Source organism: Ranitomeya variabilis, chromosome 2 (genome assembly GCF_051348905.1).
Source record: "Ranitomeya variabilis isolate aRanVar5 chromosome 2, aRanVar5.hap1, whole genome shotgun sequence".
In the NCBI taxonomy this organism is placed as follows: domain Eukaryota; kingdom Metazoa; phylum Chordata; class Amphibia; order Anura; family Dendrobatidae; genus Ranitomeya; species Ranitomeya variabilis.
The window spans coordinates 782,587,277-782,608,521 of NC_135233.1; the positions used below are offsets into that span (position 1 = coordinate 782,587,277).

Sequence of the window (21,245 nt, forward strand, 5' to 3'; positions counted from 1 at the left end):
CGTCCCGCAAAAAACAAGATCTCACATGACTCTGTGGACCAAAATATGGAAAAATTATAGCTCTCAAAATGTGGTGATGCAAAAACTATTGTTTGCAATAAAAAGCGTCTTTTAGTGTGTGACGGCTGCCAACCATAAAAATCCGCCCAAAAAACGCTATAAGAGTATATCAAATCAACCTTCATCACCCCCTTAGTTAGGAAAAATAATAAAATTTTAAAAAATATATTTATTTCCATTTTCCCGTTAGGCTACTTTCACACTAGCGTCGGTACGGGGCCGTCGCGCTGCGTCGGCCCGACATACCGACGCATACTGTGCAAGCGCCGCACAACGGGGGCAGCGGATGCTGTTTTTCCACGCATCCGCTGCCCCATTGTGAGGTGCGGGGAGGTGGGGGCGGAGTTCCAGCCGCGCATGCGCGGTCGGAAATGGTGGACCGTCAGCACAAAAAAAGTTACATGTAACGTTTTTTGCTGCCGGCGGTCCGCCACAACACGACGCAACCGTCGCACGACGCTTGCGACGTGTGTCAATACGTCGCTAATGTTAGTCTATGGGGAAAAAACGCATCCTGCAGATGACTTTGCAGGATGCGTTTTTTCGCCAAAACGACGCATTGCGACGTATGCAAAAAAACGCTAGTGTGAAAGTAGCGCTAGGGTTAGGACTAGGGTTAGGGTTGGGGTTAGGGTTTCAGTTAGAATTGGGGAGTTTTCACTGTTTAGGCACATCAGGGGCTCTCCAAACGCGACATGGCGTCCGATCTCAACGCGTTTGTTTGCGTTAAAAACGCATGCGTTTTTATAGAAAAAAAACAGAACACACACTGAAAAGTCACCCACCACCATCAAGGTGATAAAGGGATCCAAACCCTAACCCTAAACTCATCCCTAACCGTTTAATGAACATTTTCTGACAGTCATAGTGCCACGTATTTCAGTGCCACGTATTTCAGTGCCACGTATTTCAGTGCCACGTATTTCAGTGCCACGATATTTCAGTGCCACGATATTTCAGTGCCACGTATTTCAGTGCCACGTATTTCAGTGCCACGTATTTCAGTGAAATATCATGGCATTTACGTGAAATACGTGGCACTTATATACGTGGCACTTATATACGTGGCACTTATATGCGTGGCACTTATATGCGTGGCACTTATATACGTGGCACTTATATACGTGGCACTTATATACGTGGCACTTATATACGTGGCACTTATATACGTGGCACTTATATACGTGGCACTTATATACGTGGCCACTGAAATATCGTGGCACTTATATACGTATATACGTATATAAACGTATTTCAGTGCCACGTATTTCAGTGCCACGTATTTCAGGTTAGGGGTAGGGTTAGGGTTAGGGTTTTTTGGTTTTTTCTTGTTTTCTTGTGTTTTTCTATAAAAACGCATGCGTCTAAAAAAACGCATGCGTTTTACCGCGATTACATGCGTTTTTTCACACATGCGTTTTTTAAAAAAACGCAAGTGTGAAACCAGCCTTACCCTTGGGAAAATAAAAACATGGGGGCTAAAATATAATTTTCGTGGAAAAAAATATATTTTTTATTTTCGCGGCTCTGCGTTATAAACTGTAGTGAAGCACTTGGGGGTTCAAAGTTCTCACAACACATCTAGATAAGTTCCGTGGGGGGTCTAGTTTCCAATATGGGGTCACTTGTGGGGGGTTTCTACTGTTTAGGTACATCAGGGGCTCTGCAAATGCAACATGACACCTGCAGACCAATCCATCTAAGTCTGCATTTCAAACGGCGCTCCTTCCCTTCCGAGCTCTGCCGTGCGCCCAAACAGTGGTTTATCCCCATATATTAAGTATCAGCGTACTCAGGACAAATTGGACAACAACTTTTTTTGTCCAATTTCTCCTGTTACCCTTGGGAAAATAAAAATGTGGGGGCTAAAATATAATTTTTGTGGAAAAAAAAATATTTTTTATTTTCACGGCTCTGCGTGATAAACTGTAGTGAAACACTTGTTGGTTCAAAGTTCTCACAACACATCTAGATAAGTTCCGTGGGGGGTCTAGTTTCCAATATGGGGTCACTTGTGGGGGGTTTCTACTGTTTAGGGACATCAGGGGCTCTGCAAATGCAACATGACACCTGCAGACCAATCCATCTAAGTCTGCATTTCAAACGGCGCTCCTTCCCTTCCGAGCTCTGCCGTGCGCCCAAACAGTGGTTCCCCCCAATGTATGGGGTATCAGCGTACTCAGGACAAATTGGACAATAACTTTTGTGGTCCAATTTCTCCTGTTACCCTTGGGGGAAAAAAAATTGCGGGCTAAAACATCATTTTGTGGAAAGAAAAAATGATTTTTTGATTTTCACAGCGCTACATTCTAAACTTTAGTGAAACAACTGGGGGTTAAAAGTGCTCACCACACATCTAAATAAGTTCCTTAGGGGGTCTTCTTTCCAAAATGGTGTCACTTGTGGGGGTTTCCACTGTTTAGGCACGTCAGGGGCTCTCCAAACACGACATGGGTTCCGATCTCAATTCCAGCCAATTTTGCATTGAAAAGTCAAATGGCGCTCCTTCCCTTCCGAGCTCTGCCATGCGCCCAAACAGTGGTTTATCCCCATATATGAAGTATCAGCGTACTCAGGACAAATTGCACAACAACTTTTGGGGTCCAATTTATCCTGCTACCCTTGGGAAAATAAAAAATTGGGGGCAAAAAGATCATTTTTTGTGAAAATTAATATTAATTTTTTTTTACGGCTCTACATTATAAACTTCTGTGAAGCACTTGGAGGTTCAAAGTGCTCACCACACATCTAGATTAGTTCCTTAGAGGGTCTACTTTCCAAAATGGTGTCACTTCTGGGGGTTTCCACTGTTTAGGCACGTCAGGGGCTCTCCAAACACGACATGGGTTCCGATCTCAATTCCAGCCAATTTTGCATTGAAAAGTCAAATGGCGCTCCTTCCCTTCCGAGCTCTGCCATGCGCCCAAACAGTGGTTTATCCCCATATATGAAGTATCAGCGTACTCAGGACAAATTGCACAACAACTTTTGGGGTCCAATTTATCCTGCTACCCTTGGGAAAATAAAAAATTTGGGGCAAAAATATCATTTTTTGTGAAAATTAATATTAATTTTTTTTACGGCTCCACATTATAAACTTCTGTGAAGCACTTGGAGGTTCAAAGTGCTCACCACACATCTAGATTAGTTCCTTAGAGGGTCTACTTTCCAAAATGGTGTCACTTCTGGGGGTTTCCACTGTTTAGGCACGTCAGGGGCTCTCCAAACACGACATGGGTTCCGATCTCAATTCCAGCCAATTTTGCATTGAAAAGTCAAATGGCGCTCCTTCCCTTCCGAGCTCTGCCATGCGCCCAAACAGTGGTTTATCCCCATATATGAAGTATCAGCGTACTCAGGACAAATTGCACAACAACTTTTGGGGTCCAATTTATCCTGCTACCCTTGGGAAAATAAAAAATTTGGGGCAAAAATATCATTTTTTGTGAAAATTAATATTAATTTTTTTTACGGCTCCACATTATAAACTTCTGTGAAGCACTTGGAGGTTCAAAGTGCTCACCACACATCTAGATTAGTTCCTTAGAGGGTCTACTTTCCAAAATGGTGTCACTTCTGGGGGTTTCCACTGTTTAGGCACGTCAGGGGCTCTCCAAACACGACATGGGTTCCGATCTCAATTCCAGCCAATTTTGCATTGAAAAGTCAAATGGCGCTCCTTCCCTTCCGAGCTCTGCCATGTGCCCAATCAATGGTTTACCCCAACATGTGGGGTATCGGCGTACTCAGGACAAATTGTACAACAACTTTTTTGGTCCAATTTCTCCTGTTACCCTTGGTAAAATAAAACAAATTGGATCTGAAGTAAACATTTTGTGAAAAAAAAAGTTAAATGTTCAATTTTTTTTAAACATTCCAAAAATTCCTGTGAAGCACCTGAAGGGTTAATAAACTTTTTGAATGTGGTTTAGAGTACCTTGAGGGGTGCAGTTTTTAGAATGGTGTCACTTTTGGACATTTTCTGTCATATAGACCCCTCAAAGTCACTTCAAGTGTGAGGTGGTCCGTAAAAAAAATGGTTTTGCAAATTTTGTTGCAAAAATGAGAAATCGCTGGTCAACTTTTAACCCTTATAACTCCCTAACAAAAAAAAATTATGTTTCCAAAATTGTGCTGATGTAAAGCAGACATGTGGGAAATGTTGTTTATTAACTATATTATGTGATATAACTCTCTAATTTAAGGGCATAAAAACGAAAAATTTGAAAATTGCTAAATTTTCATAATTTTCGACAAATTTCTGTTTTTTTCACAAATAAATGCAAGTCATATCGAAGAAGTTTTACCACTATCATAAAGTACAATATGTCACGAGAAAACAATCTCAGAATCACCAGGATCCGTTGAAGCGTTTCAGAGTTATGACCTCATAAAGTGACAGTGGTCAGAATTGTAAAAATTGGCCGTGTCACTTAGGTGAAAACAGGCTTTGGGGTGAAGGGGTTAAACTGCAGACAGTGTCAGGTCGGTGCCATTATACTGATTCAAATGATACCTTGTAGTTGTTTGTTTAATCTTTAATTTCAGTTTTGAGTTAATGATATGCTCATGCTCAGGAGCGGCCTGTGTGGGGGCTTCATGGTGGTGCTCTGCTTACATATTCATCCTTATGGCATTAAATGACAGGTCACTGATCCCTCTGTGACCTGCTTCCTATTTTAAATACTGCCTTTGCGTAGTTCATATTGTGCGTTTTTGTTTTTTGTTTTTTTTAAGTAACTGCAGCAAAATGGCGGCACATGCACAGTAGTATCTATCGCTGATGTAGTTACATTATTTATTTTTTAACCCCTTTCTGCAATCAGATGTACTATTCCATCCATGTGACCTGGGACTTAGGGTATGTGCACACGTAGAAAGGTCCACTGTGGATTTTTCCACAGCGGATTTGATAAAGCCGCAGCGGATTTGATAAATCCTCAGGGCAAAAACAGTGTGTTTTTCCTGCGGCTCTATCGTGGATTTACTGCGTATTTACTGCGGTTTTTGTGCGGATTCTACTGCGGTTCTACACCTGCGGTTTTCTATTATGGAACAGGTTTAAAACCGCTGCAGAATTCGCACAAAGAATTGACATGCTGCGGAAAATAAACCGCTGCGTTTCCGCGCGTTTTTTTCCACAGCATGTGCACTTCAGATTAGGTTTCCCATAGGTTTACATGGTACTGTAAACGCATGGAAAATCCGCAGGTTGTGCACATGGCCTAAATCCCCATGGACGGAATACGCACACGGGGGGTGTGCGGCTGATCGGGGCCGGGTATCAGCTGATTCTCACAGCTGACACCGGCACTAAGTGCCAGGAGCGAGTCACGGACCGCTCCCGGCACTTTAACCCCCGGAACACTGCGATCAAACAAGATCGCAGCATTCCGGTGGCATAGAGAAGCATCTAGAGCCCCCCTCCCTGCGCACTTCCCTCAGAACAACGTGATATGATCGCGTTGTCCTGAGGGTCTCCATGGAGACCCCCAGCACCAAGATGGCTGCGGGGTTCTGCAGGGAGGTGGCTTCTCAGTGCCTACCGAGACCAGGCACCAGCAAGCCTCCTTCACTGCCTGTCAGATCGCTGATCTGATACAGTGCAGTGCAAAGTGTCAGATCAGCAATCTGACTTTATATGGTGAGGTCCCATCCTGGGACAATGTAAAAAAAAGATATTAGCATGTGTAAAAAAATTTTTTATTTTTTTTTTATAACCCTTTTCTACCATTGGACGTACTATTCCAACCATGTAGGGTGGGCCCTACTTCGCATGAAGGGAATAGTACATCCAGCGCGATCAGCCGCGGTCACGGGGGAAGCGCAGCCTGTCGCAGCCGGGTGTCAGGCTATGTGCCAGGAGCGGTCACGGACCGCTCCTAGCACATTAAACCCCGGAACACTGCTCAGAGCAGGCGCTGGGAAGCCTCCCTGCAGTGCCTGTCAGATCGCTGATCTGACACGGTGCCCTGCAAAGTGACAGATCAGGGATCTGATCATGTATATAGTGATGTTCCCCCTGGAGAAATGTAAAAAAGTTAAAAAAAAAAAAAAAAAAAAAAGTTTTTATATGTTTAAAAAAAAAAAAAAAAAAATTGTTCCAATAAATACAATTCTTTACCTAAATAAAAACAATAAAAATACACATATTTAGTATCGCCGCATCCGTAATGACCCGACCTGTAAAACTGTCCCACTAGTTAAACACCTTCAGTGAACACCGTAAAAAAAGGCAAAAAATGACGCTTTATCATCATACCGCCAAATAAAAAGTGGAATAACACGCGATCAAAAAGACGGATATAAATAACCATGGTACCGAGCTGCCATACAGCGTCATCAATGAAAAAATTAAAGTTATAGTCCTCAGAATAAAGTGATGTAAAAATAATTTTTTTACATAAAATAGTTTTTATCGTATAAAATCGCCAAAACATTAAAAAAATGATATAAATGAGGTATCGCTGTAATCGTTCTGACCCGAAGAATAAAACTACTTTACCAATTTTATCAAACGTGGAACGGTATAAGTGCCCCCCAAAAACGTATGAATAGCTGTTTTTTGTTAATTCTACCTCACAAAAATCAGAATAAAAAGCGATCAAAAAATGTAATGTGCCCGAAAATGGTACCAATAAAAACGTCAACGTCAAAAAACAAGACCTCACATAATTCTGTGGACCAAACTATGGAAAAATTATAGCTCTCAAAATGTGGAGCGTCTTTTAGTGTGTGACGGCTGCCAATCAAAAAAAATCCGCTAAAAACCCCGCTATAAAAGTAAATCAAACCCCCGTTCATCACCCCCTTAGTTAGGGAAAAATATTTAAAAAAATGCATTTCAATTTTCCCGTTAGGGTTGGGGCTAAAGTTAGGGGTTAGGGTTGGGGCTAAAGTTAGGGTTAGGTCTACAGTTAGGGTTGGGGTTAGGGTTGGGGCTAAAGTTAGGGTTGGGGCTAAAATTAGGGTTAGGGTTGGGGCTAAAGTTAGGGTTTGGATTACATTTGGGATTAGGGTTGGTATTAGGATTAGGGGTGTGGTTGGGGTTAGGGTTGGGATTAGGGTTAGGAGTGTGTTTGGGTTAGGGTTTCAGTTAGAATTGGGGGTTTCCACTGATTGGAGAGCCCTGATATGCCTAAACGCGACATGGGGTCCGATCTCAATTCCAGCCAATTCTGCATTGGAAAAGTAAGTTCTCCTTCCCTTCCAAGCTCTCCCATGCGCCCAAACAGGGGTTTACCCCAACATATGGGGTATCAGCCTACTCAGGACAAATTGGACAACAACTGTTGTGGTCCAATTTCTCCTGTTACCCTTGGGAAAAAACTAAACTGGGGGCTAAAAAATAATTTTTGTGGAAATTTTTTTTTTTTCATTTTCACGGCTCTGCGTTATAAACTTAGTGAAATACTTAGGCTAGGATCACATTGCGTTAGGGCAATCCATTAAGCGCATTGCTTCTCTAGGGTCCGCGTTCGGCGTCCCCGCTAGCGCAGATCCCCGATCTGCACTAGCGAGGAATGGACCTCGGGCGCGCCGCGGATGCTGCAAGCAGCGTCCGAGGTCCGTCACTCAAGTGACGGCACATCGCTAGCGCACGCCCAATGTGGGCGGGCGCTAGCGACGCGTTCACCATTACAGGCTATGGCGGCATTAACGGACTACGTTAACACCGCGTTATGCCGCGGTGTAAGTTCTTTGGGGGGTCTAGTTTCCAATATGGGGTCATTTGTGTTTTTTTTTACTGTTTAGGTACATCAGGGGGTCTCCAAACGCGACATGGCGTCCTATCTCAATTCCAGTCAACTTTGCTTTGAAAAGTCAAATGGGGCTCCTTCCCTTCTGAGCTCTGCCATGCGCCCAAACAGTGGTTTACCCCCACATATGGGGTATCAGCATACTTAGAACAAATTGTACAACAACCTTTGTGGTTCAATTTCTCCTGTTACTCTTGGTAAAATAAAACAAATTGGAGCTAAATAAATTTTTTGTGGAAAAAAAGTTAAATGTTCCTTTTTGTTATATATATATATATATATATATATATATATATATATATATATATATATATATATATATATATATATATATATATATATATATATATATTTATATTTTTTTTTAAACATTCCAAAAATTCCTGTGAAACACCTGAAGGGTTAATAAACTTCTTGAATGAGGTTTTGTGCACCTTGGGGGGTGCAGTTTTTTAGAATGGTGTCACACTTGGGTATTTTCTATTATATAGACCCCTCAAAGTGACTTCAAATGTGATGTGGTCCCCCAAAAAAAAAAATTGTTGTAAAAATGAGAAATCGCTGGTCAAATTTTAATCCTCATAACTTCCTAACAGAAAAAAAACTTTGGTTCCACAATTGTGCTGATTTAAAGTAGACACGTGGGAAATGTTACCTATTAAGTATTTTGTGTGACATATCTCTGTGATTTAAGGGCATGGAAATTCAAATTTGGAAAACTGCGAAATTTTCGTCAAATTTCTGTTTTTTTCACAAATAAACGCAAGTCATAACAACGAAATGTTACCACTAACATGAAGTACAATATGTCACGAGAAAACAATGTCAGAATCACCGGGATCCATGGAAGTGTTCCAGAGTTATTACCTTATCAAGGGACAGTGGTAAGAATTGTAAAAATTGGCCCGGTCATTATCATGCAAACCACCCTTGGGGTAAAGAAGGGGTTAAAGACCACAATATGAACTGCTCAAGCACAGTATGTAAAATAGGGGGCAAGTCAGTGAGGGATCAGTGACCTGTCAGCAGGCTGCATTATGAATAACTAAGCAGAGCACCACATGAAGACCCCCCACAGGCCGCCCCGGAGCATGGGCATATCATTAACTCAAAACTGAAAATAAAGATTAAAGAACAAACATAAGACGGATTTCATCAACCCAAGGTATCATGTTAATCAGTATAATGGCGCCAACCTGACATTTTAGGTTACTGTGCACAATCCTGCTGACAGGCTCCCTTTTAAGGCCGGTTTCACACGTCAGTGGCTCCTGTACGTGTGGTGACAGTTTTCTCACGTACCGGAGACACTGACTCACGTAGACACATTAAAATCAATGTGTCTCTGCACATGTCAGCATGTTTTCACGGACCGTGTGTCCGTTTGAAAAACACGGAGACATGTCAGTGTTCGTGGGAGCGCACGGATCACACGGACCCATTAAAAACACGTGCCGCTCAATACAGTGATGAATATGCGGCTCCACCTCCCATAGGGGTGGAGCCGCATATTCATCACTGTAATGAGCGGCACCACGTGACCGCTCATACAGGAGAAGCTGCGGCGCTGAGAGGACGCATCGAGGGAGCTGGGTATTTTATTTCCAGCGGGCGCACAGGGGGTGGGAGGGGGGTGGTGACAAAAATCTTTATTTCATCCGCAAAAAAAACAAAACAATGGTTTTTCATTTCTTCTCTCCAGCGAACGCTGCTGGAGAGAAGAAATGAATGGCAGCTTCAGCACCCAAAGTAGGGGACAGCGCTTACTGTAGCGCTGTTTCCTGCACGGTCCGTGTGGTACCCAGTCGGCACACGGCTGCCGCTCGTGTGCCACACTGATGTGCCACGCGAGCGCACGGACACGGATAACTGCGGTACCGATTTTTCCGGTATCGGAATTATCTGGACGTGTGGGACAGGCCTAAGGTAGTCTGTGGCCATAAATCAGTTGCGAGAAGCCCAAAAAATGAGTAACAAATAGTGATGAGTTTTTTACACTGTATATGTTCGCTGTGCAAAACCACGTCCTGCAGTTCCAGAAAAATGGATAGGATTCGTAGAAACCTCATGCCTATTGTGGTTTGTTTTTTGTTTTTTTATCTTTTTTTCCTGCTGCATAAACTGAGCTGCGGCTCCTCTTTGAAATCCATCCACATGTTGATTTCTGAGTTTTATGTGCTGGTTTCACCCATAGAATTGCATCAGATTCAAAGGTAACATTCAAAGGTAACAATGATTGTAATCCACCCATGACTGTATTAATAAAATTTTGACAAGGCCAAATATCAGGAAGTATATAAAACAATGCGGCTTTATTTAACCCCTTAGTGACGGAGCCAAATTCTTGAAATCTGACCAGTGTCACTTTATATAGTAATAACTCTGGAACGCTTCAACAAATCTCAGTGATTTTGAGATTGTTTTTTTCATGACACATTATACTTTATGATAATGGTAAATTTAGGTCAATATGTTTTGTATTTAATTATAAAAAATATCAGAAATTTGAGAAAAAAGTTACAAAATTAGCAGTTTTCAAACTTTGAATGATTATCCCTTTAATCCAGATAGTCGTACAACAGCAAAACATTAATACATAACATTTCCCTCATGTTTGCTTTACATCAGCACTATTTGTAAAATGTTATTTTATTTTGTTAGCATTTTAGGAGGTTTACAAATGTAGCAGCAATTTTTCATTTTTTTCAAGGAAATTTACAAAATGTATTTTTTTTTTTTTAGGGACCTATCCATGTTTGAAGTGCCTTTAGGGGTCCTATATATCGGAAACCCCCCCCAAAAGTGATACCATTTTAAAAACAGCACCCCGTGACATATTTAAAACTGCAGTCAGGTAGTTTATTAACCCTTCAGGTGATTTTCAGGAATTAATGCAAAGTGACATGATAGAAATGAAAATGTGTATTTTTACCACCTAAATTCCACTAACTTCTGAACAGGTTACAACAGCCATCAGACTCTAAGGCTGCTTTATGGCCATGAAAAGCCATGGCAAACATCAGGACCACACAATCATGATCTGAGGGCACCAATTGGGATAAAGAGGAAGCCCCCACACTCTGTTAACCATTTATGTGATATAGTCACTATTGACAGCAGCATCTAAGGGGTTAAACAGATTTGGACGGTGCAAACACTGACCGTGGCTGATGCAGGAAGTTGTCAGCTATAGTGTACAGCCGACGGCAGCAGGATTGTCACCTGTATGAGGGATGCTAGTCTCTTATATCTCAGGTCAGTTAAAAGACGGCAGTCATTAAGGGGTTAAAACATGACGTGAGAAAAAAAGTGATTTTAAAAATGCGATGTAGGTGTAGAAAATTGCACCAAAATGCATCATGGGAGCATAGTCTAAGGCTGTCGGAAGGAGCTCATTGATGGCTTCAGAGGTCGGCCACTTTCTCTTGTTGGTGTAGCTTTTTCTCTCACACTGACTACCCTTTCTGAGCATTCAATGGCTACTGGTGGAGGAGCATGTGACCGGTCCATCAGCCGCCACCATTTGTAACACATTGGAGAGCTGCTTTTCTTTTGGAGGAGGCTGATGGACTGATCTGGTCACATGCTCCTCCCCCAGCAGCCATTGCATGGACAGTGCTGGTCTGTGAGGAAAGCTCATAAAGTGGCCAATCGCTTTACTGGAGAATCCGTCAGTGAGCTCGTTCTGACAGACCAACAGGAAAGTTTGTAAATCGAAGCCCACGTTCACTCGTTCAGTACTTGGTCAGTATTTTACCTCAGTATGTGTAAGCCAAAACCAGGAGTGGGTGATAAATGCAGAAGTGGTGATGTGTTTGTTATACTTTTCCTCTGATTGTTCCTCTCCTGGTTTTGACTTACATATACTGAGGTAAAATACTGACCATGTGAACATGGCCTAATTTGTCTTTCTGAGCTCCTCTCGGCTGATTTATAGCCAGAATACATTACTTGTGAATGTGCAGGGAAATGGGGGGGGGAAGAAACTGTGCAAAAATGTTTAATGAAACCCAATAGCAATAATTATTTTTAACCCAAGTTGCATGTATTTTTAAGTAATGAAAAAAAAAATTGTCCCCAAAGGTGGTCAACCCTTTTAAGGCTGTGTCAACACTTTGCAAATTGGCGATGACTGCATATTTTTTTGCCCTAACTTTCTAAAATTTCAAAATCATGGTAAAGCTGTATAGTCTTTGCTGCAACGTGTGAACGGATCCTACAGCTAAACATTTTGTCAGTTTGTGGCTTACAGTTCTGTTCTGTTAGATTTTAAATAGTTTTTTTCCCCTGTCTTTTCCATTTTGTATCAGAGAAATTCTTTGAAATGAAGAAAGGCCAATGCAAGGATGCTCTAGAAATTTATAAGCGGTTTTTGACCAGAATGACTAGAGTTTCAGAGTTTATGAAAGTTGCAGAGGTAAGTGGGTAAAAAAATAAAAATTTAGAAACTCCTTTATTACACAGTAGTCTGATGCTATAGTTCGACTACACAGACTGCTTCCTAGTATGTCATATAGCTATTCTTAGGGGGGGTAACTTATTTCCAAACTTAAGGGGTTTTTTTTTTGTTAAAGGTATAGTCTCGCATCAGATCTGAAATGCCTTAAATAGGTGGTCCAGAGGCCAAACCTTTTTCTCCTAACTTCGTAGCTATTTAGTCCTATAATCTAAACTATTTTTAAGAGTTCCCTACCTTTCCCTAACTACACTGACAGCTAGTGTATTTTTTTTCTCTATGTCCAGTCTGGTGATGATTCCTTTGAGTATCACCAGTGCAGGGATATTCAAACAAAGCGTCATCAGTGGACATAAGCAGCGGTCACTGCCACAGCCTCTGCCCCCTCACTGAAACAAAGCATCATTAGTGACGCTCTTTTCAGGGGCTGCGCTGTCCCTGCACTGCCTCCCCTGGGCATGGTGCTGTCCCTGCTTCCTCCCCTGGGCACGGGGCTGTTCCTGCGCTGCCTCCCCTGCGCACAGCATCCTCTCTATTGTCTTGGCAATAGTAATAAGTTGGCAACAGTGCGGTGTCACTATTAGTGATGAGTGAATTTGTTCAGAAATCCATTCGCCAAACATAAATTTCACACATTCGTGATCGGAAACATGAGCAAAAATTTTATAAAACTGTGTAAAATCTGTAAAGTGCGGGAAAATATTTGCATTGCCACAAAAGTATTTTCAGTACTTGTGCAACGATAGTGGTCGTGTATCGTGAGCATTTGGCACGTGTTTGATGGGGGAAGGTGGTTTGCAGAGCTCAGAGGCGCAGAGTTCTTGTAAACTGTACATTTTTTCTTTTTTTTTTCCCTTAAAATTGTGTGCACATTGCAGCTAGCCAATCAGGTCACAGTAAACATCTACAATGTCCTGACACAGCAGCTTGTGTAATTGGCTGCTGAAATCACATGTCCGTCTCCATATAAAGAGCGGACATCTTGTTTTAGCGCCATTTTGACACTAACAGTGCAGTGAGGCTGTTCCTGATGCTGGCAGTGTTAGATTTTAGGTAGTTAGCTGGACAGTTGTTCATTAGTCAGATAGTTTAGCTAGGTAGTGTCCTGTGTGATTGTTAAATCGGCTTTCAGCAATTTTTTTTGCCATTACTGAGGTCCACAGACAAAGCCAGCAGGACATATATCATACAAATGTGTTGTGCACTGCTTCTATTGTGCTCCATGCACGAGTATAGCGTTCTAAATCTTATTTTTTCTGTAGCTAAATGTGAAACAGCCTGCTGTATTCCACCTTGTCATTTAGTGGTGTGGTGACAGTTCTGTGATTTGAGCTGTTGCACATGAAGAAATAATTTTTGGGGACAGTTGGTAGTGTGATTCACCATGCCATATCTCACTTTATTTAGTGGCAGTAAAATTCCACAGTGTGCATAGCTCATGCACATTAAAAAAAAGTTTTCCTTTTTTTCTGTTGCTAAATTTGATACAGCTCGCCATATCCCACGTTGTCATTTTGCTGGGTTGAAATTAAGCTGTCTACAGACCTCACCCACATAACAAAACAAAAAAATTCTGTTGCTACAGGTGAAACAGGCCACCATATCCCACATTGTAATTCTGTGGTGATTTAAATTGTGTGTGCAGAGCTGTTGCACATGGTAAAAAACAAAAGTTTTGGGTTTTACAAACGTGATGCAGCAGGCTAAATCAGAATTTGAAATTTGTTTGGAGCATATCTTCTAATTTATATAGGCGTCGCCCACACTTAGAAGATTTTTTTTTTTTGTCACGTACGCCATACAGTAGAGAACATCTCACTTAGAAATTGTTTGTAACATCTAGTCTGTTATAGAGGCTTAATCCACAGGCCTCAAAAAAAAAATCTTCTGTTACTAACGTCATACAGTAGGGGACATCTCACTTTCAAATTGTTTGTAGCATATCTTTTTTGTCATACAGGCCTCATCCTTATTCAAACAATTCTTTTTTCTGTGACTAACGCGATTCAGCAAGCCATACTTCACCTTGTAATTTACTGTTGCAGAAATTCAACTGTTTGCAGAGCTGGTGCAGAGTTTAAAATCTAATGTTTTTTTGTTGCTAATATTGTGCTCCTACCACACTATGTTGGCAACAGGACTGGAGGGAAAAAGCGAGGCCGTGGTGGAAGGGGAATTAGGCTTGGTGTTCAAGGTATACATTGGGTAGGTGGTATTGTTTGTGAAGGCACTAGAGAACCAACAATATTACGTCCTAGGCAGAGACAAGTGACAACTTCTGTTACTGGATGGGCTACTCCACTACATTTCTTTGGCAGACGCACAGCAGTACGCCTTGTTGATGAGGCCCAGAAAGAGCATGTGATTGAGTGAATGGCAAACACAGCTTCAAGTGGCCTCTCTTCCTCTTCCCCCACCTCAACATCACACCCGGTACAGTCCACAAAATTACCCTTGCGTCCCAACTCCAACAGTACATCTGACCAGGGGCAGATTATAAGAGGGTCAATATGGGCGGTAGCCCAGGGCCCAGTGGTGTGGGGGGGGGCCCTGGGCTACCGCACAGATTGACCGCCCGAGTACTGTGAATGCCTGCCGCCGCCGGCATTTATGTGCCCCCGGACCCGGTGGGCAGAGAGAGGGGGCCGGCATCGCGCCCCTTCTCATCTGCTCACCAGGCCCCTTCCGGCGCTGTCAGTCGCCGGCGAGTGTGCGCTGCTGGAGGGAGCTGCTCGCCGCTGGAGCGCTGGTCAGGTGAGGAGAACTTTTTTTTTTTTTTTTGCGAACGGCAATGCTGGAGGCACTGGGGGCAATGCTGGAGGCACTGGGGGCAATGCTGGAGGCACTGGGGCAGATTGCTGGACACTGGGGGCAATGCTGGAGACACTGGGGCAGATTGCTGGACACGGGGTAATGCTGGAGACACTGGGGCAGATTGCTGGAGACACTGGGGCAGATTGCTGGAGACACTGGGGGCAATGCTGGAGACACTGGGGCAGATTGCTGGAGACACTGGGGGCAATGCTGGGGGCAATGCTGGAGACACTGGGGCAGATTGCTGGAGACACTGGGGGCAATGCTGGAGACACTGGGGCAGATTGCTGGACACTGGGGGCAATGCTGGAGACACTGGGGCAGATTGCTGGACACTGGGGGCAATGCTGGAGACACTGGGGCAGATTGCTGGAGACACTGGGGGCAATGCTGGAGACTCTGGGGCAATGCTGGAGACACTGGGGCAGATTGCTGGAGACACTGGGGGCAATGCTGGAGACACTGGGGGCAATGCTGGAGACACTGGGGGCAATGCTGGAGACACTGGGGCAGATTGCTGGAGACACTGGGGCAGATTGCTGGAGACACTGGGGCAGATTGCTGGAGACACTGGGGCAGATTGCTGGAGACACTGGGGCAGATTGCTGGAGACACTGGGGCAGATTGCTGGAGACACTGGGGCAGATTGCTGGAGACACTGGGGCAGATTGCTGGAGACACTGGGGCAGATTGCTGGAGACACTGGGGCAGATTGCTGGAGACACTGGGGCAGATTGCTGGAGACACTGGGGCAGATTGCTGGAGACACTGGGGCAGATTGCTGGACACACTGGGGGCAATGCTGGATACTCTAGGGCAATATGCTGGACATACTGGGGCATATTGTTGAATACACTGTCTGGAGGCAATGCTGGAGACACTGGGGCAATGCTGGAGACACTGGGGCAATGCTGGAGACACTGGGGCAATGTGTGGAGACACTGGGGCAATGTGTGGAGACACTGGGGCAATGCTGGACACACTGTGGGCAATGCTGCACAATTGAACACACTGGGGCAGATTGCTGGACACACTGGGGCAGATTGCTGGACACACTGGGGGCAATGCTGGACACACTGGGGCAGATTGCTGGACACACTGGTGGTAATATGCTGGACACACTGGGGCAGATTGCTGGACACACTGGGGGAAATGCTGGACACACTGGTGGTAATATGCTGGACACACTGGGGGCAGATTGCTGGACACACTGGGGCAGATTGCTGGACACACTGGGGGTAATATGCTGGACACACTGGGGAAGATTGCTGGACACACTGGGCGCATGACTGGAGGCATGGGCAGAATGTAGACACGCGGCATGATTGGAGACACGGGGCAGAATGAAAGACATGGGGCAGGATTGGATCATGGGGCAGGATGGATACGATGGAGACAGATGGGGCAGGATGGGGAGAGCATATGGTGTAGAATGGATACTCATGATGGCGGGATGGGAGAACATATGGCTGGAGCCAGGAATGAGACACACGGGGCCAGGGTGGGGAATATTATTACCATAGGGGCTAATTAAGGGATATTATTACTGCAGTGATGTATTTATTTTATTTATTGAGTATACTGTTTTAAATGGGAGGGGGGGCGGTCCTGTTACTGTGCAGAGTGACACTATATCGCCTTTTTTTCTCCATGTGGTGTAATGTAGAAGTTGTGAAAAATTAAGTAATGTGTCCTGCGAGCAGAGCTCTAGATAACTGTTATTTCCTGCAGAAATGAGTCCTGGCTGGAAGAAATGATGGCGGTCTGTGCTGGATGAAAGATGGAGGACTTCACCCAGAGACGTCACTGGTGAGTCAGTGTTACCTATACACTGACACTATACACTGTATACTATATACAGAGGTCCTGTGTACAATGTCACCAGTGATCACTGTATTACCTGTACACAGACACTGCATACTATAGGTACCGTCACACTAAACGATATCGCTAGCGATCCGTGACGTTGCAGCGTCCTGGCTAGCGATATCGTTTAGTTTGACACGCAGCAGCGATCAGGATCCTGCTGTGATGTCGCTGGTCGCTGAATAAAGTCCAGAACTTTATTTGGTCGTCCGATCGCCGTGTATCGTTGTGTTTGACACCAAAAGAAACGATACCAGCGATGTTTTACACTGGTAACCAGGGTAAACATCGGGTTACCAAGCGCAGCGCCGCGCTTAGTAACCCGATGTTTACCCTGGTTACCAGCGTAAAAGTAAAAAAAACAAACAGTACATACTCACCCAGCGTCATACCTCCCCCAGCGTCTGCTTCCTGACACTGACTGAGCGCCGGCCCTAAAGTGAAAGTGAAAGCCGCTGTGCTGTTAGGGCCGGAGCTCAGTCAGTGTCAGGAAGCAGAAGCTGGGGGACGCTGGGTGAGTATGTACTGTTTGTTTTTTTTACTTTTACGCTGGTAACCAGGGTAAACATCGGGTTACTAAGCGCGGCCCTGCGCTTAGCAACCCGATGTTTACCCTGGTTACCCGGGGACCTCGGCATCGTTGGTCGCTGGAGAGCGGTCTGTGTGACAGCTCTCCAGCGATCAAACAGCGACGCTGCAGCGATCGGCATCGTTGTCGCTATCGCTGCAGCGTCGCTTAATGTGACGGTACCTTAAGTACAGATCTCCTGTGAATACTGGCACTTGTGATAGTATTGTGGTTTTTTTTTTTTTTAAATTACTAATCAGTATTGTAGTATTCAGTCACTATGTGGTGGTAATATGTGGTCTGGAAATGGTGTGGTATTTGTCCCTTGAATGTGCTATTTGGTCACTAAGTGGTGGTAATATGTGGTCTTGACATGGTGCGGTGGTATTTGTTCCTTGTATGTGATATTATTCGATCACTGTGGTTGTAATTTGTGATCTGGTCATGGCGCGGTGGTATTTGTTCCTTGTATGTGATATTATTGGTCAAAATATACCTAAATTGTATTGCAGATTTCAACAAATATTTAATAGGTTACAGTAGAGTAGGGCCCGGCCATTTTTCCGGAATAATCTGGTTCGGGTATCACATGACCCCCGTCACATGACCCCCGTCACATGACCGGGGGGGCCCACAGTGTCTGAACAGCCCGGGGCCCTGGCTACCCTTAATCCTCCCCTGCATCTGACTGTACGGAACCACAAATGCGTGAGTCTGAAGAGCTGTTCACACATTCTATGCCATGGTCATCAGAAGTTTACTCAAAAGCTTCACAGAGACAAAAGGAGGAAATCTGCACCGATGCCCAACATTTTTTATTTTTAAAGCTCGGATCCAGAGCAAGACAAAGTAGGGCCTGATCAGCATCCTGATCCTCGTCATCAGGCGTTAACCCAAAGTGAGAAGGTGATCCTGTTGAGACTCAGATATCTGAGGCTCACGTGGACTGTATTGTGCTGTCAGGGCAGGAAGAGGAGGAGGGCGACTCCAAGGGCAAGGTGATGAGGTGTTAGATCCCAGTTGGCATGAACATAGAGGCACACAGCTGAATAGGTCATCTGAGGAGGAAGACGAGGCGGTTACGTCGCAGCCACGACAAGCAATGAATTGTCAGCCTCAACTGTGGCTGTGACCAGCAGCATTTGTGTGTCTGCAGCTCGCAAGGGTGGCAAGGGTTGCCTAGCCTGGGCCTTTTTGTGACACTGCAAAGGATGAGCCAACGCACGTAATCTGCCAACTTTGCAAAAAAAAAACAACAAAAAAACAAAACTGATTGAGGTAAAAAGTGCAACAATTTCACTACATGTTTGAACCTTCACATGCTCAATCAACATGCGTTACTCTGAATCCCACTGTGCTAAAATGCGGATCAGCCGCCCCATCAACCGCATCTGCTGCTTCTTCCTTCTCCTCTGTAACCGTGCCAACTATTGAGATGCAGGTCTTAGCTCGCAGAACCTTGGGTTCTTAATCCGCTCCAGTCACACTGACTGAGAGCCTGCCGTCCGCTGTAACGGAAGCAGACATGCCTGCTGTTTTTTGACCTCCGAGCACACCACAACTTTCTCAATCCACCGAAACCTCTCCGCCATCAGCTCTCACGATCCAGAAGTTTGTCTGGTTCACCGTACTCTACCCTGTCTCAGCACTGCATCCAGCCCATGGTACTGCAGTTGTGGTCACGTAAAAGACACCATCTCCAATCTGTTGGCCACGGAAATGCTGTCTTTCCCTCTGGTAGATACAGACGGTTTCCGAAAGCTGATGGCCATCGCAGTCCCCCAGTATCAATTACCCAGTCGCTATTACTTTTCTAAGAAAGCTGTGCCTGCACTACACGAGCATGTTGCAGACAACATCACCCTTTCCTTAACTAAATCTCTGTCTGCCAGGGTGCATTTCACCCTAGACACTTGGACGAGTAAGCATGGCCAAGGGTGTTAAATCTTGCTAGCTGTGGGGACAGGCGCTGCTCCACAAGTCTTGGAATCCCCAAGGCTTGCAGGACAAACCTCTACATTTAAGAACTTCCTCCACTGCGTCTGCCTCCTCCTCTAGGGCCTCAACCTCTGTCTTATTGAGATGCGTTTCAACAGTGCAGAGCAAATCCCTACCACCTCCGTACTGCGCAGCCAGGGCTCACAGCAATCAGCCACTGTTAAAATTGATATTCCTTGGAGAGCGCAGTCGTACAGGGCTGTCTCCGCTGAACCTGAGTGGGCATAGACTAAGGACCCCTGCACCCTGCTGCACAGTTTCAAAATGGCTACTAAGATGGTTAGCGTTGACGGATGCCATCATCAGCATCACTATTTCTGTCATCTATATGCTGGAGCAGACTTTGAATAGCCTGTGGGAGAAGATGCTGGTCGAAGAAGAGGAGGATTCAGAGGAGGAAGCGGAAGGGATAACATTGTGTCAAAGTTCCAGACTGTTGTCACACAGGCGGTTGCCAAAGAAGGGTGGATTACTGCGATTGAGGGGGGCTGGTGATAACAGGCAAACTGTTAAGGTACCGTTACACTAAACGACTTGCCAACGATCACGACCAGCGATACGACCTGGCCGTGATCGTTGGTAAGTCGTTGTGTGGTCGCTGGGGAGCTGTCACACAGACAGCTCTCTCCAGCGACCAACGATCAGGGGAACGACTTCGGCATCGTTGAAACTGTCTTCAACGATGCCGAAGTCCCCCTGCAGCACCCGGGTAACCAGGGTAAACATCGGGTTACTAAGTGCAGGGCTGCGCTTAGTAACCCTAAGAGACCTTCCCTGCACTGAATGTGTCAGCGCCGGCAGTAACAGCGGTGACGTCACCGCTGTGCTCTGCTTTACGGCCGACGCTGACAGTCAGTGCAGGGAAGCTCTCGGCAGCAGCGCGTGCATTAGCAGCGCTCCTGCCGAAAGCAGTTTTAACCCTGTAGGGGACGTGACAGACATCAGAATGTGAGTATGTACTGTTTTTGTTTTTTTTTAACTTTTACAATGGTAACCAGGGTAAATATCAGGTTACTAAGCGCGGCCCTGCGCTTAGTAACCCGATATTTACCCTGGTTACAAGTGAACACATCGCTGGATCGGCGTCCCACACGCCGATCCAGCGATGACAGCGGGTGATCAGCGACCAAAAAATGGTCCTGATCATTCCCCAACGACCAACGATCTCCCAGCAGGGGCCTGATCGTTGGTCGCTGTCACACATAACGAGATCGTTAGCGGGATCATTGCTACGTCACCAAAAGCGTGACGTTGCAATGATATCGTTAACGATATCGTTGTGTGACTCAGCCTTTAGTGAAGGTGCAAGATCCGAGGAACAAATGGAGGAGAAAGAGGTAATGGGCGGGCAACTGTCGAATGAAGAGGTTAGGCTACGTTCACATTTGCGGTCAGCGCCGCAGCGTCGGGCGCCGCAGCGGCGCCGCATGCGTCATGCGCCCCTATACTTAACATGGGGGCGCATGGACATGCGTTGTGCTGCGTTTTGCGCCGCATGGCCGCAAGCGTTGGACGCAAGAAACGCTTCAAGTTGCATTTTTTTTGCGTCCAACTTGCGGGCAAAAACGACGCATGCGGCGCAAAACGCAGCGTTTTAGCGTGCGTTTTGCCGCGGTTTTGTTTGCGTTGTGCGCTGCGGCGCCGACGCTGCGGCGCACAACGCAAATGTGAACGTAGCCTTAATCCTCCCCTCTCTGTTGTTCGTGGCTGGCAGGAGGGAGGG

General features: G+C 45.1%; 1 protein-coding gene across 7 annotated transcripts in view; it reads left to right on the forward strand.

Annotated features, from left to right (window-relative positions):
- The window catches only part of SNAP91 (synaptosome associated protein 91), a 200,708-nt gene that overhangs the window by 110,777 nt on the left and 68,686 nt on the right, over nucleotides 1–21,245 (forward strand). For all 7 annotated transcript variants that reach the window (XR_013221812.1, XR_013221816.1, XR_013221813.1 and 4 more), the window contains exon 8: nucleotides 12,131–12,237. Coding sequence is in view for 2 of the 7 variants with exons in the window: in XM_077289805.1 (XP_077145920.1) it covers nucleotides 12,131–12,237 (107 nt within the window). In the remaining 5 variants the exon portion in view is untranslated. The remainder of the gene's footprint in view (nucleotides 1–12,130; nucleotides 12,238–21,245) is intronic.